Genomic DNA, 16150 nt, shown 5'->3' with positions numbered 1-16150 from the left:
TGGTGAGTAGAAGTGGGTGGAGAACAGTAATTCCATTTCACAAAGGATTGGTTCTGTTCTGATGTAGAACAAAACTAAAACATTTAGAAATTCTCTGCAAAAGGGAATGAGAAGCCCTGGGGCAATCTGCAAGGCAGGGTGCCCTAGTCACAGACACTGAAAGCACTGGGGTTAAGAGGAACTTAGTCGAAACTGAACCATCTCTGCGAAACATTTCAAATTTTCCCCCACTGAAAGCTGCTGTTGGAATTTCTTCAAACACCTTTACTGTTTAGATGATCTAGATGATATTAATATATGTATACATTTAAAAGGCCTGCTATTGTTTGTGCTGTCTTTCACAGTGGAATGCAAGAATTATTTTGGGGTTCTTTTAGATTTCAGTATTTAAGTTGATTTTACCCAGATAAATAGAATATCCTGGATCATTTACAAATGGTCATATAACATGACAGCATGAGTTGTGAGTGAAATATAGGTTCACATTTAAAATTGTAATGAATTATTGGGCATACATGAAACATGCTTATTTCTTACCTTTTTACCAGTAAGCAAATCCTCTCCAAGCAAATCATCTTCAAGTTCACTGGAAAATATAAGTGAATATTAAGAGTACTCATGTCACACACATGAAGTAAAGTATATTTTTTCTGGAATCATTATTCAATACAGTAATTTCAACATTGGTCAGAGGAAAATTGTTACTGAATCCACAATGCTTTTTCTTTGATAAAATATATAGCACATTAATATGACGACTCAGGAAAGAGGTTTACATTATGCAAGGGATAGGCACTGAACTTCTCTCTTAAGGAAAGGTGGATGTTTTCAGGATGTTGGAGTCTTTTATAAGCCATCTTTCCCAAGACAGCCAAATCACAGTACTCAAATCCAATTCCCTACATGTGGATATCTTCATGCCTTTCATCTCTTAATTCTACTTGATTAAGCCACTAAGGAGGCACAAAGAAGCTAACATTCCTGGTAGTCCATCAGACCCAGTATGAACAGCTGAAGAGTGAGAAGAACTTACCCTCCAAATGTAAGAGAAATCCTGCGGGAAAAAGACTCCTCCCCTTTCAAGAGATTTGTTCAAAGCTGGGAGAGTGTTTGAATGCTTTTCAGGGATAGCTCAGTGGTTTGAGCATTGGCCTGCTAAACCCAGGGTTGCAAGTTCCACCCTTGAGGGGGCCATTTAGGGATTTGTGGCAAAAATCTGTCTGGGGATTGGTCCTGCTTTAAGCAGGGGGTTGGACTAGATGACCTCCTGAGGTCCCTTCCAACCCTGATATTCTATGATCTCTAAAAGTCTACACTAAAATGCAGCTCCCACTGATATAAGTCGCCCACTACACTGACTTTACTCCACCTTCGTGAGAAGAGTAGTGCTTAGGTCGAGGTAGTTAGGATGACACAGTGTCCATGTAGACATTGCGTTGCTTACGTTGTCTGACAGCTGTCAGCACCCTGGGCAGCGGGACTCCGACTGTCAGCAACCCACAATGTCCCATGCTGACAGTTAAATCAGTGGACACACTCCTGGTGAGAGCGAGCACTGCCGACAGAAAGTGGCTGTAAGTTGAGGTAACTTAAGCTGACTTAATTTTGTAGTGTAGACTTGCCCATAACCTCTCTTCCATAACTAAGTTCTGGGTTGCCCACAAACAACCACTTTTGCAGGTGAGAAACTTTAGGGCCTTTGCTAGATCTGCCCAGATCTTTCCGGTGGCATAAAGAACAAGGCGGAGAGACATTAACATGTAGATCCCAAAACACAACAATAGAAGGGAACTGAAGTTCCCATTCTGTAAGTGTCAATATTAGGATCTCCAACCCTGATTCTGAAGGTTTGCATAAAGTATTCAGAATATGCCTTAGCGTTAAGGAATAAGAATCTACTCTTAGATGTACAGCAAGCAGAGCTTGAAGAGACAACTGTATTTACTGATTTCCTTTGTGGGAAAAGGTAACAGCCCATAAATTACAGTAAAGTAAGTGTGGGATATATAAACAGAGAGGTAACTAAGGATGGTCAACAACCAAACTAGAACATTCACTTTAATATTTAATCAAGCCCATAGTGAAATGGTTAAGCACTTGCCATTTTTCCAATTTATTTGCCAGTGAGTCTAGCTGCAGATCCAAATTACACGTGCTAGATCTGAAAATTGGTTGGGAATATGGAATAGGTATTTCAACACAGATGAAGCCCAATGAAAATTCCAGGATTAACACTGGTACCTCTTAGAAAAGGATAAGATATGTTTTGGTGAGTTAGTTTTACTGCCTGACAATGTTCAAAAAATAGTCTTAAATGTCAAAAGATGAGGAAGAGGAGATTTCAGTTCAGCAATAAATAGGAAGGGATTATCAGCACACAACATTCAATTATGCTTGCTTTTCTCAAACTTCATCCCATGTATATTACCAAACTGATTGCTAAAGGTTCAGTAGCAATATCAAACAAGAGTGGGTATAGGAGATACCTGTCTCGTGCACCCCCAGTAAAGTGACCAGACATTAGGTCCCTTTATGCACAGAGGCAGAGACCTCTGTAAAGTAAATGGATCCAGTAGAATTTAAATCCAAACCCCATCATAGAAGCAAGTGTTTCAAAAAGGCACTGTTAAAATTCTAATGGGAAATAATTTTCCAGAACTGTGTCTTATTTTCCATTCTGGATTACTCTCTATATCTCTTCCAAAGTATCAGAGGTTCTCTAGCTCCTGTTTACCATGCTCCAATATCCAAGGAAGGGTAAGGTAATCTAAGAATTCAAAAGGGCTTCACAGTGGGGGGGATGGGGTTAGGCAAGTAGCGACCCAAAATGGTGGAAGTCATGGGGGGTAGACTATGGGAGATGATCAAAACTATCAGAGGTTACACACAGCGGGATTAGGGTTACCAACTTTCTAACTGCACAAAACCGAACACTCCCACCCTGAGGCCCTGCTCCTGCCCCGCCCCTTCTGAGGCCCCACCCCCTCACTCGCTCTATCTCCCCTCCCTCTGTCACTTGCTCACTCTCCCCCACCCTCACTCACTTTCACCAGGCTGGGGCAGGGGGTTGGGGTGCAGGAGTGAGGTGAGGGCTCCAGCTGGGGGTACGATCTCTGGAGTGGGGGCGGGGGGGAAGAGGACTGATAGCACAAGGCCCACCACCACTGAGGGAGGGGTGGGGTGGGGGGCAGGAATGCACAGCCCTGGCCTGAGCTTCAGCCTCCGACAGCTGAAGCCAAAGAAGTCAAGGGAGGAATCTGTAACTGCTGTGACCTCCATGACCAAATCGTATCCTTAATCTTGAAATAATAAGCACCTGGTAGTAACTACAATAAAAAAAAAAAGTCCAATTTGTATGAACAAAGCAGATCACAGCTGTACTGTTCAATTAATGCTGGCAAGTTACTGCTTCATATCATTCAAATATAAAGTGAAATAAAATAAATTCATGAAGCACAATGAAGAGGCTATCTACAGTTAAAGAAATGGATTACCTCTCCTCAAAACCTGAACCTTCATATGCCTTAACTCCTCACCAAAAAAATTAGTGTCTCCCCATTTCTTTAAAAACAAAACAAAAAAGCTTCATTATAAGTGGAGTTTTACCATAAAAAGAGGCTCATGGCAAAGAGTGCCCTCATTTTCATCACAAAAATAGCAGCACAATGCTTCTTAAAACCCTGCAGTTACAGTGGCAGTTGTGGGGTGGGATAGGAAGAAGTATTGGCCAACCTCTAGAATGTCACCTAGTCACTCTCAGTGGAAGACAACTGTAGTGAAAATAAATCAGATCTTCTCACTATCTACTAAAAGCAAAAGGCAGCAAAATGGGGAACCTTTGATTCCTACTCGCCTTTTCTCTCACAAGGCTGAGAGAGCTCCCTCCTTCCTCTGCTGAGCAATAGCAGAAGGGGAGATAATTACTCTGGAAGGCAAGTAAAAGTTAGTAGGTGATAACTGTTGCACTTCCAGGGCATTAGCTCAAAGGAAACTGCTTAGTCTGGTCTACACTATAAAGTTAGGTCAACGTAAGCTGCCTTGCATCAACCTAGTTGTGCAGGTGTTTACACTTAAATGTCTACCACCAATTACACTGACATAGCAACAGCACCTTCCATTAATGGAGCAGCTGCAAACAGTGGAGTGCTGCTTCTGGGCCTGAGAAATGAATGCTGACCAGTGGGATTGCATCATAATGCAGGTGTGGGGTAACAAACTGCAGAACTTGTGCATGAGCAAGGCAACATTCTTGGATTTGTGTGCCAAGTCTTGCCCCAGACCTCCAGCACAGGGACACAAAAATGAGAACTGTTTTGTCAGTGGAGAAGTGAGTGGCGATCACACTGTGGAAACCTGTAATGACAGATTGGCCGTTAATTGTCTCCTCTGTGCAGAATTGCATGTGACTCTTAGCAGTGTGCAGGACATAATGGATGGATTTGCAGAAGTGGGGTTTCTGAACTGCTGTGGAGTGGTAGACAGTACATACATCCCTATTTTGGTACCAGACCACCTTGTGTGATAGACCCAAGCCAGTTGGGAACAGCAGAGTAGTAGAAGGGAGATATACTGGCCACTGGATAAGCAGTTTTCTGTTCCGTAAGTGACAAGAGCAGGGACTGCTCCAGGCTAATGAGAACACCTGACTCCAATTAACCTGCTAAGAGTCAGGTAAGCACTTGACTCTAATTAAGGCCCCTCTGATGCTATAAAAGGACTCACTCCAGTCACGCCAGAGGGAGCCAGAGGAGAGGAAGTGCATGTGAGGAACTGGGAGCAAGAGGTGTGTAAGAAGCTGAGAGTGAGTAGGCATACTGCCGGAGGACTGAGAAGTACATGCGTTATCAGACTTCAGGAGGAAGGTCTGGTGATGAGAACAAAGAAGGTGTTGGGAGGAGGCCACGGGAAAGTAGTCCAGGGAGTTGTAGCTGTTGTGCAACTGTACCAGGAGGCACTCTAGACAGTAGCAGTCCACAGGGCCTTGGGCTGGGCGAGTAGAGGGCGGGCCTGGGTTCCTCCCAAACCTCCCAACTCCTGATCAAACGCAGGAGGAATTGACCTGGACTGTGGCTTCTACCAGAGGGCAAGGTCTCTGGGCTGTTTCCTGACCCACAGGGTGAATCTGTGAAGCGAACAAATCCACCAATAAGTGCAGGAGCCACCAAGGCAGAAGAGGAACTTTGTCACACTTGCCACAGAGTACATCAACAGAAAGGGCTATTTTACTATGGTTACACAAGTGCTGGTGGATCATCTGCAATACTTTAGCAAGATCAATGTTGCCTGGTCAGGGAAGGTGCATAATGCTTGTATCTTTAAGAACCAAGGACAGTTTATAAAAATTACCAGCAGGGACCTTATTTCCTGAACAGCCGATTACCGTTGGCGATGTTGAACGGTCAGTAGTATTTTGGGGGGACCCAGCCTACCCCTTACTCCCCTGGCTCAAGAAGCTGTACACCTACCACCTCAATAGCACCAAAGACAGATTCAGCTACTGTTTCGGCAGGTGGAGAATGACAGCTGAATGTGCTTTTGGTAGGCTGAGGGGTGCTGGCGCTGTTTACTCACAAGACTGGACCTCAGACAGAAAATTATCCCAATTGTTACAGATGGCTGCTGTGTCCTGCATAATATCTGTGAAACAAAGGGGACGAGTTGCCACTGGGGTGGAATGCAGAGGTGGAGTGTCTGTCTGAGTTTGAACAAGGGCCATCAGAAGAGCTCAGTGTGGAGCTCTATGGCTCAGGGAGGCTTTGAAAGAGCACTTCAACAGAGAGCCACAATAATGGGTTATGGTGTACTGTGCTCTATCTGTCCCTGCAGTTTGGGGGCCTGTTACAAATTACATGGTGCTTGCTGCACATCTAACAATATAACACTGACGATGCGCCTATTAATTTTATGGTGCTTGCTGTTTATGATTTAGGCTGTTTGCCACTGATCCCACGAGTTGTCACAGTGTACAATACTGGCTGTGTGGGCGCTTTCACTACTTTCAGGCATTCCTGAACGTATGCTGGGAACTAATAATGAATTATTTTCCTAACAATTCAGTTTTATTTACTTATGAAAACACCTCCAAAAAATTCTTTTCAAGTTAAAAGCAAATGTATGAATCACAGAACTTAAAGAACAGAAAGGAACATTTATTTCAATTTTAGCTACACATGCATCAAGCGTGGCACTCACAGGTCACTGTATGTGTATTGTCCTTAATGTCTGCCAGCGTGGAGCGGTAGGGATAGGGGGATGCCCTGGTGCCATGTGAAATGTTGGCAGAGGGGGGCGTACGGAGAGGTGCTATATTGGAGTTCTCCATGGACTGCACAGGAAGATGAGCCTGGGATTGTTGAAACTGTAGGTCTGCAAGAGTCTGCAGCATCTGTGTTTTCTCCTGGAGAAATCCCATTACTCCTTGGTGCATCTCCCTCTCCTTTTCCTGCGGGCACTCTTGAGCTTTTATTCTGTCCACTCTTTCCCTCTCCATACAATCTGCAATATTCATCTTCCAGACCCTTTGTTCTCTGTCTGATTCAGCACTGACTTGCAGAACATATCATCCCAAGTCCTCTTATTTTTCCTCCTTATCTGGCTAAGGTGTTCTTTGGCTGCGGAGGGGGAATCCCCCAACAGCAGCAGCCACAGATGAAGTACCTCTGTGTGGTTTATCATTACAGTCACAAATGGAAAGTAAAAGATAAGATTTGGAACTACCTTCCCTTGCTCCCCTAAATTTTTAAACAAGACATGCTTATTGACAGTTCTGCTTCAGAGTACTTGTACTCGGCAGCTGTGGTGAGTATGGCCTGTCAGGGATATGCGAAACGAGGAGGAAGTTGCTCAGTTGCATGAAATTGAGTACAGGGCAATGGCACTGAATAGCGGCAGCATTTCCCATAGGTGGTGGTGATTTTAGCTGCTATCTCACTCGTGAGGGTAACAAAAGCACAGAGAGCACAGCTGCTGCAGGCATCCTGAAGCCACCCAGGCTCGTATGCTGCTAGTCTGTTTACTGCTTTGATGCCTTCTGAAGACATTGCTGATTGACGTGGGAAAGTGTACTACCGCAGAGGAAGAAATAAGGCAGCCCCTTAGAAATCTTTGGGAGAGGATTGCTGTGTACCTCCATGAAAGTTTCATCGAGATCTCTCAGAACGATTCAAAGGACATCCTCCTGAGAGATAAACAAACTGTTCCTCATGCCCCCCCACCTCTGGCCTAACTCCACAGGGACACAAAAAGCAGATAAAAGCTCTAGCTCTTCGTTGTACCACTACCTCTTCTCATACAACTAGATTAATGAAAAGTCGATAGCTCTGTCCTAAGTTGGGAAACAAATTAACAAATTTAAACAAGGTTCCTACTTCTGCATCAGGCTTGCCTATGCTCAACTGGACTGCAGTGGTCTCAAACAGGTCCTGGATCGTGGCATAGCTAGACCTTCCAGTTGCATGTCACCCTCCTCTTCCTCCTCACTTTCTCCCTATCCATGTTAGGCGCCTGTGACTTGGACTCTTCAGAGCTATCCACAGTGGCATGTGGGGTGATGGTGGGATCTCCCCCTCAAGTATTGCATGCAACTCTTTGTAAAAGTGGCAGGTCATGACTCAGCGTTGAATCAACTGTTGGCCTCCTTGTCCTCCTCATGTGCCTGCTACAGTTTCTTCACTTCCATACGGGACTGCTGCTGATCTCAGTCACCACCCTTCTCCTGCACCTCTTGTACAATCTTCTCATAGATGTCCATGTTTCTACTGCTAGTCCATAGCTGTGCTTTCACAGCCTCTTCTCCCAACAGACCCAGGAGATCCAATATCTCCTGTGCAGCCCAGCCTGGAACATGGAGCCAGCTGGGCAGCTCCACACAACAGTGGAAAGTTGGTAGGTGTGCTTGCCAAGATAGACAATTGCAAAAAGGCATTTCAAAATTTGCAGGGTTTTAAGGGATGGGGTGTGTGGCTTCTGGCCACCACAACCTGTGGGCAGTGGAGTTAACAATTGTGACCAGAGTGGTCAGTGTTGGGCATTGTGGGACAGCTGCTGAAGGACTGTGAGGGTTGACATAGGTAATTCAGTGTCTTCACTTGTGCTACGTCGACCCCAATACATTGACCATGGCTCAGCACTGCTTAGTGTTACTATGTCAGGGTAATGGAGAAATTACATTAGCGGTAGACATTTAAGTGTAGACACATGCACAGCTAGGTTGATGCAAGGTGGTCTCCTGAACCTCAGCCGGAGATTATTTTCAAATAAAGAGAAAAGGGAGCAGAGGCCCCAAATTATCTCTCCCTTCATCGCTACATCAACCACACCTGAAGGTCAAGGAAATTAACACTGAACTGGGGAGGGGGGAGTGGCAGGAGGGGAGGACTACTAGAGCATGTGGTGAGAGAAACTTTGGCTTTTAGTTGCATTTTACCTTTTATTTCATTGTAACCAATTCTGACTTTTTATGCCTTATTACCTGTAATTACTTAATCTTTTTTTTTTGTAGTTGTTAAACTAATTTTATTGTTTTATCTAAACGTGTGTGTGTTTGGACTGAAGTGTTTGGGAAACTCCTTTTGAGATAAGGTTTGTGCACATCTATTAATGAAACGATGGACTTTATATGAGCTTGTACTGTCCAGGAGGGTACTGGGCAATACAAGATGCACATTTCTGGGAGAAAGTCTGGGACGGGGTATTTGCTGGTGTTGCCCAAAGTATAATTCATGGGTGGTTGGCTGTAACACTCATACAGTATAGCTGGAGAGATTTACATGCAGGAGGTTGTGTTGGGGCAGATCAGGAGTTTTTGCTCTCACAGTGAAGTAGTGTAAAAGGCACACCAAGTGGGAGAACTGAGGGAACACAGTTGTTCAACAGTCCAGACCAGAGGTGAGCAAACTACGACCCACATCCGGCCCACGGGACCTTTCTCACCGGCCCCTGAGCTGGCCCCTGGCCCCTCTCCTGCTGTTCCTTCTCCCCCACACCCTCGGCTCACTGCGCCACCGGCGCAATGCTTTGGGCAGCAAGCTCCTGGGGCAGTGAAGCTGCAGAGCCTGGCCTGAACAGGTGTTCTGTGCTGCACAGTGCGTGGCTGGCTCCAGTCAGGCGGCATGGCTGCCTGTCATGGTGCAGCTGTGCCACTAGCCACCAGTGCTCCAGGCAGTGTGGTAAGGGGACAGGGGGTTGGACAGAGGGCAGGGGGTTCCAATGGCAGTCAGCAAGAAGGGGTGGTTGAATGGGGCAGAGGTCCTAGGGGGGATGGGCAGTCAGGAAGGAGAGGAGGGGTTGGATGCGGTGACGGGAGGCAGTCAGGGGCAGGAGTTCCAGGGCCAGTCAGGGAGCGGGGGTGGGTGTGTGGGTGGATGGGGCAGCTGGGGGCAGTCAGGGGTGGGGGTTCCAAGGTGGTCAGAGGACAAGGAGAAGAGGTGGTTGGATGAGGCGTGGGGGGCAGTAAGGGTGGGGGGTCTGGGGGTGGTCAGGGGACAGGGAGTTGGAAGAGTGCATGGGGCAACGGTTTGGGGGTGGCCGTGAGGGAATGGGGGGTTTGGATGGAGCAGGAGTCCTGGGGGGTCGTCAGGGGCAAGAAGCAGGGGGATCGGATGGGGGCGGGGACAGGGCCATGCCTGCCTGTTTGGGGAGACACTGCCTCCCTTAACCAGCCCTCCACACAATTTCTGAAACCCGATGTGGCCCTCAGACCAAAAAGTTTGACCACCCCGGTCCAGACTGTACCCTGGGGAATGTCACAGCAGGTTCACGGAATTTTCAACACAGGCACAAAAATTATGAGATAGAGAAGACTCTAAGGGGTGTAGAAAGTTGTATGATGGGAACTTGACCCTACAGTCCCAGTCACCCCTGCGTGACTTGTTTCTGCCCCACCATGCACTGCCAAAAGGTCCCAAAAGACATTACGCTGGACAGTAGAGTTTTGTACACTGCGATGCCTACCCATAGTGCACTGCACTGTGCATCAAAAGAAGCAGTTCTGGTGACTACGCACAGCGCTGATGCAAGGAGCCAAGAATGCATGCACACAAGCGATATACTAACTTTAGCAGCTTTATGCCCACGTAACTTGCAGCAGCAAAAGTTTGTAGCCTAGACATGTCCTTAGTGTGGATAAAAATTGTACTGTAACAGAGTGAAAGATCAGACAAAAGCATTAAATCAATTAGGGACTTTGATTAGACTCTACATCGGTTTTAGTATACTAAATGTCTGAACAAATCACCATGCTACTAGCATGGAAGAGAAAGTGTAAACCTTTTTGGCAAGTAGCTTGACAAGTGTAGTTGGATTGTAGGACTCAATACAAAAGAACATACCCTTAGCTGGGAAGCAAAGCTAGGTCTACACTGGCAAGTTTCTGCACCACAAGTTATAGCACTTTTAATAAAACACTGGAATTAAACCGCTCTTGCGTGTCCACACTGTGCTCCTTGTGATGCTGGAGCGCATCCACATTAGCAGCTTTTGCAATGGCAAAGACAACAGTGCATTGTGGTAGTTATCCCACTGTACAACTGGCTGCAGAGTGCTTTGGGAAGGGTTTGCAATGCCTCATGGGGCAGGCACAGCATCATATGATGCAGGTTTCCCAATCCCATTGTTCCATAGGCATCCTACTATATTGCCAGCTGCTTTTCAACTGAAGGGGGGGAGGTGTGGAGGAGAGTGAGACAGGGTGCGATTGTGTGTGGAGAGTGGGGAGAAAGACAGTGTGTTTTAGGGCCACAGAGTATGTCAGCATGCTGTCTTGTAAGTTCAGACAGCGGCAGGAAGCAACCAGTCCTGAAGCAGGGGGAGGGGGAAACCCCTGCCTCCCTCCCTGGGCTCTCTGCAAAGCACTCTCTCAAACACACAGAGACACATCTCTGTGTTCAACAGCACAAGCATTCCACATTAATGGTTTGCTTTGTGTCCCAGATGGCTGTCAGAAACGGTGCTTTGAAAGGGGAGTGATGTATGTCTTCAGGGCAGCCAAGTTCAATACAATGAGCAGAGTGGTAACTTGAGGCATTGTGGGACGGCTCGGAGACCAATTACAGCACAGAACGCAATCAAGTGTCTACACTGGCAATAAAGCACTGGAGCCTCTGCACAAACAGCCTTACGATTCTCGAGGTGATTTTTTTGCAGCACTGCAACTGAGGAGTTTCTGTGCACAACGTGGCTTGACAGTGTGTACACACGCCCACAGTTTGAGCACAAAAAGGCTGCTTTACTGCACAGAAACTTGCCAGTATAGACAAGCCCTAAATTTAGTTACACTTTCAAATCTTTTCAATAGCTTTATATTTTTCAACAGAAAATCTGAAAGAAATCCACCCATCCTTCCCTCTCCCCCGGCCAAAAAAAAGAATGACTCAGATTAAAGACAATTTTTTTTAAAGGTAGCCAAAGATCACAAGTTTTAACAGAAGTTATCAGTTGTTTATGGCATATGCCTCCAAAGACTGGCTAAAATAACTTTAAATATTCCATGATTGAGAAGGTAAGTGTAGTCAGAAAGGTGACTGCAAAAACAGTTACGTATATCCAACATTTTAAAAAAATCTATTCTATGCTGTATTGTAGCTGTTCATGCCTTCAGACTCTACGCTTGTCAAGGCAGGTATATACGTTTGCCAACATTTAGCATCCACTGACAGACACATAGCTGCCAACAGCTTCATTAGTATCTGAATTTGCATTGTTTTAAGAATTAGAATACAAAATGGCACTCCAAGAAACTAAAGCAATGTAATACAATGTCTGACCATGAAAAAAAAGTTAACTACCTGTCCCAGTCATCGTCTCCAGTTCTTCTTCTCCAAGACCTTTCTGCACCAGGCTTATCAAACTGATCAAAGTCATCATCTGTAAAGAAGAAGACTACATTAGATAGTTCTTACTGGAATATATATAGGAAGCGCAGAAGTTTTCTAATCCTGATGCAATGATTTGTTCTCTTTAGGAATTACAGTCCTACGCCTTTTTGGTTTTACAATTTTTCTCTAGTATTTGTTTAATTCAAAAAGTTAAGGTGTAGTTTGGCCTTAGTAAGGAAGTAGTAGTAGTAAGATGTAGAGGTCTTATTGCTAATAAAGTTGAGACTGCAATATGGGGAAATCAAACGTAGGAAAGGATGTCAGCACATTGATTGAAAAGTTTACAATCAAAGGGTCAGCCCCCAAACAGAAAGTATGCTACGTCTGCAGTGAAACCAAATTTCAGATGGTAAAAAGTATTTAAACACTACCTAAAAGAGCCAAGTTGTGCTGACTGGTTATCAGGAAATATTTTGCTTTTTAAATGAATTTGTTTGTAAGTGGTGAGAATTTGGCAACCTCGAAAACTGAAGTTCTAAATTTATCCACAAAACAGGTGCAGCATGCAGCGTTCAGACAATCTTCCCATATTGCCCAGCTAATATGTCTGACCTGTAACTTACAGGGACCATCTCTTGTGAGGAGAGAATAATCCATTCCTCACCCCCAACTGGAATATAGTTATAGTATAAAAAAGGCTATCACTAGAACTTTGGATTAACATGTTTTTTGTTTTAACAGCTTCTATAAGACAGGTGTCATTTTTACATAATCACTTTCCTGACTAGAATAAGTACAATTATTTGCCTCTTAACAACAAAGGGGTACCAAATTAGGGCCAATCTCAGAATAATTTTTTGATGGTTTGGTTTGAAATAAGCCTTTAAAAACCTACACCTTTTCAGTTTCCACTTAGGATTTTGTGTGTGTTCGAGTCCATTCAACCGGGCATCCTTCTGTGACAATTCCTCCACCCAATGGCCAACCCTAGTTATCTTCCTTTTATCTAATTTAAATGCAGGTTTCATTGATGACACTCATGGAAAACGCAAGGTGAGCACAAAAAAATAATGAAAATTCAGCTAAGTCAGTCATCACTAATACAATAGTTTTCAAACTAAAATGGTAGTCACTATACATTCCCATGCCATTAAAATTGTCTGCAGTAGCTTGTGACCCAATGAAAGCAAGTCATGCATGATGAGGTATAAAAGGCAAAAGGCATTGTTCTAGATTTCTTTTGGCAAAGAAACAATACACCATTTTTTAAGGTCCTAACCAAGGGAACTCAACTACTTAGCATATTAGTGCAGCACTCCACATCCAAGCAGTATCTACATTTTAATATTTTTTTCCTCCACAACATCCAAGACCCAGCTTTTTCTCTGCCCACACAGATAAAATGTTTGTCCAGGACTTCACACCACCTTGCTCCTTGACCACTAAAACCTCCTCCTTTCCAGCCTTACCAAATACCATCTTGATCCCCATATAGTCAAATGCTGCTGCAGAAACCATTTCCCTGAATTATAGCTCTGATTATGTCACCACTTTCTCTATTTTCCCCTGCTCATCATACACTTACAGGCATGGTCTACTCTACGTAGTTTTTATACCAATATAACTGTGTCAGTTGGGTGTGGTTTTTTACCAACAGTTCTACAGGTTGCTGAGCTACAGCGCTCAGCATGGGCACGTTATACTAGTAAAAAGTTACCTTATACCAGTACAGCTTATTCTGTACAAAAAGATGAATAGGTTATACTGGTATAACCGTGCCCACTAAGGGGGAGTTATACTACTTTAACTATATCGATATAGTTAAAGCAATAGAACCAACATGTGTGTGTAGATAAGCCCTATGGCTCTTTGGGTCTTCACCTCATCCTACTTATTTCTTATAATGGCATGTATGCTGCCATCAACATTTACTTCAGCCTGGTCTACACTAGAAAGGGGGAAACTACACTGACAAATCCTCTCCTACCATAGATGCAGCTCTAATAAGCAAAAAAAGGGCTTTTGCCAGTACAGTTTATACTGAACAAAATAAATTATACCAGTTTAAAAGTGCTTTTGTGGTGTAACAATCTACACCAGAGCTTTTCCCGGCACAGAAGTGTGTCTCAAAGAAAAAAAATCACAGTCCTTATCAACATTACTATTCCAGCAAGAGTTTTCTACTGTAGACCTTGCCCTCAACTCTACCAACACTACCAGCCTTTATTATCCATTAGCCTCTCTATCACTCTTCAGTGTCCTCTAAAGATCTTTGCACTTTCTCCCATGCCATCACTTATCCATGACAGGAACTCCTTGTAAAGATCCATAAAGCTACATTATCCTCTTTCAAATCTTTCATTAAAGTTTCCTCTGCCATGATTCTTACCAAAGACTCAACAATGGCTAGACACTGCTTATTACAAGAATCATGATTTTCACACTTTTATCTTGTGCCTCCCATGTCTGTCTGTTGTAATCTCCTGTCGTTTCATGTATTTAGATTGTAAGGTCTTTGGAGAAAAGGGACCTTACTTTCATTTCTGTACTATGCCTAGCATAATACAAATAAATCTACAGACCAAAAGTGAGAGTTACAAATTACCATGGTACTATCAAAATTTGATTTAACACTTTGAAAAGTATTGTTAGATGAGCCCATAAGAGGGTTACAAGTATCTGTGTAGTCAAGAACAGAGTAATGACAGAAATAAATTTAGGAACCCCAAGTGGAAAGCATTCATTTCTAACACTTATGGTTTGCAAGATATTAAATATCAAAGTGTTTTTTTATTCATTGTATGACTAGTGTTATTTGGAGAACAGCAAGTCACAATCATGTAAATTTTTCATTTCTGAAACTACAAAAATTTTAGTCCCTCGCACCCCTCCTTTTTAGGCCTTTATATCAGGAATTCACAATACAACCAAAAGTAAATGAACAAACTTTACATGTGGATGTGGATGATGCTCCCAGAGAAATTCTTATGAAGCAGTTCATGTTAATGTCAAGCATGGTTACCTGCCCATAAAATATAACATGTAAGAGGGAAAGAAAGCTCCCCAGCAACAGCAGTAGCACAAAAGACAAACTGTAAAACTGACGGTGGGGGGTGGGCGTGAGGTAATATCTTTTACTGGACCAACTTCTGTTGGTGAGACACAAGCTGTCGAGCCACACAGAATTCTTCTTCACATCTGAGAAAAGTAGTCCCAGCGTCACAGCAAAATGCAAGATGAAACGGATTGTTTAGCATAAGTAATCAGTACATATTGTGAGGTACCATTCAAGGTAGTGTAAGACTGACAGCCAAACGTTTTCCACAACTCTCAGACAGCAGCAGGAAGAATTCACACACACAAAATAAACCCCAACCTGACAGGAAACCACAAGACTTGCTGCAAAAGTGGCCTCTACCAGCCCACATGCATGCCTGAGGCTCTCCTACAGTAGATAGTGAGACAACAAGATGACTCTCTCCGTCTTCCCACCTCGCCACCGTGGATAACATCAGGCACTTGATGCAAGGCTGAAAGATACTCACTAAGGGCACCAGCACTCTACATTAACTTTCTCAGGTGGCAAGGGAAGAAAACAAGAAAATTTGTGTGCTAAAACATACCAGGATTTCCCAACTGAAGGGAAGACTTAAAGGACATCAGTGGAAAAAAGTGGTCCATTGTTTGGCTCCGTATCGCTACAATAATATAACAAAAGAAACCCTCCTATCAAAGAAAGAAGTCAGTGCAAAACTGCACACACACTGGCTGAAAGTCAGCCATTTTGTTACATAAGTTTGATCTCCCTCTGGAATTGGCCAACAATCCCTTAACATGCATTAAGGTTTCTTAACATACTATGCTCATTTCGCTGGCAATATTTTTCCTTGCATTATATTTTTCTAGTACATGGGAGCACTGTTGCATGCGTTTGATAGTCACATTTCCATAATTTGGTAGATTGATTAGTTTTTGATTCTGAGTGTTGTATAGCAGGTAATGTTTACAGGTATTATCCTGCTTACAAGGAACAGCAAATCGTAAGGATTTTCTGAGGACAAGTTTTTACAGAGCAAGGAGATCTCATTTTTCTTTCCATATCTACTAGTTCCTCCTTCAAAAACTTTCACTAAAATACATAAAACCTTGTTTACTAGGCTAAAATAAAAAATTGCCCATTAAAGACTCCATTAGGGTGATAGATGAATCAGCTGGAAGATTGCATAGTAGTGTTCTTTTAACGCTTCCTATAGCAATACCAACGCAGGCTAAGAAAAAGCTTGTCCTATATACTTGTTGTTACGATGCAGTGTTCAAGCATTTCACTCGGATGAGAT

General features: G+C 43.7%; 1 protein-coding gene across 7 annotated transcripts in view; it reads right to left on the bottom strand.

Moving 5' to 3' along the window:
• The window catches only part of RBM33 (RNA binding motif protein 33), a 165861-nt gene that overhangs the window by 140772 nt on the left and 8939 nt on the right, over positions 1–16150 (bottom strand). For all 7 annotated transcript variants that reach the window (XR_003998741.1, XM_030550087.1, XM_030550091.1 and 4 more), the window contains exons 2-3: positions 11784–11862; positions 538–586 (exon numbers count right to left, since the gene is read on the bottom strand). Coding sequence is in view for 6 of the 7 variants with exons in the window: in XM_030550087.1 (XP_030405947.1) it covers positions 538–586; positions 11784–11862 (128 nt within the window). In the remaining variant the exon portion in view is untranslated. The remainder of the gene's footprint in view (positions 1–537; positions 587–11783; positions 11863–16150) is intronic.

The sequence above is a fragment of the Gopherus evgoodei genome, chromosome 2 (assembly GCF_007399415.2).
Source record: "Gopherus evgoodei ecotype Sinaloan lineage chromosome 2, rGopEvg1_v1.p, whole genome shotgun sequence".
NCBI classification, from domain to species: domain Eukaryota; kingdom Metazoa; phylum Chordata; order Testudines; family Testudinidae; genus Gopherus; species Gopherus evgoodei.
The sequence above is the reverse complement of the archived record's forward strand: the minus strand, read 5'-3'. Positions and strand labels throughout refer to the sequence as shown.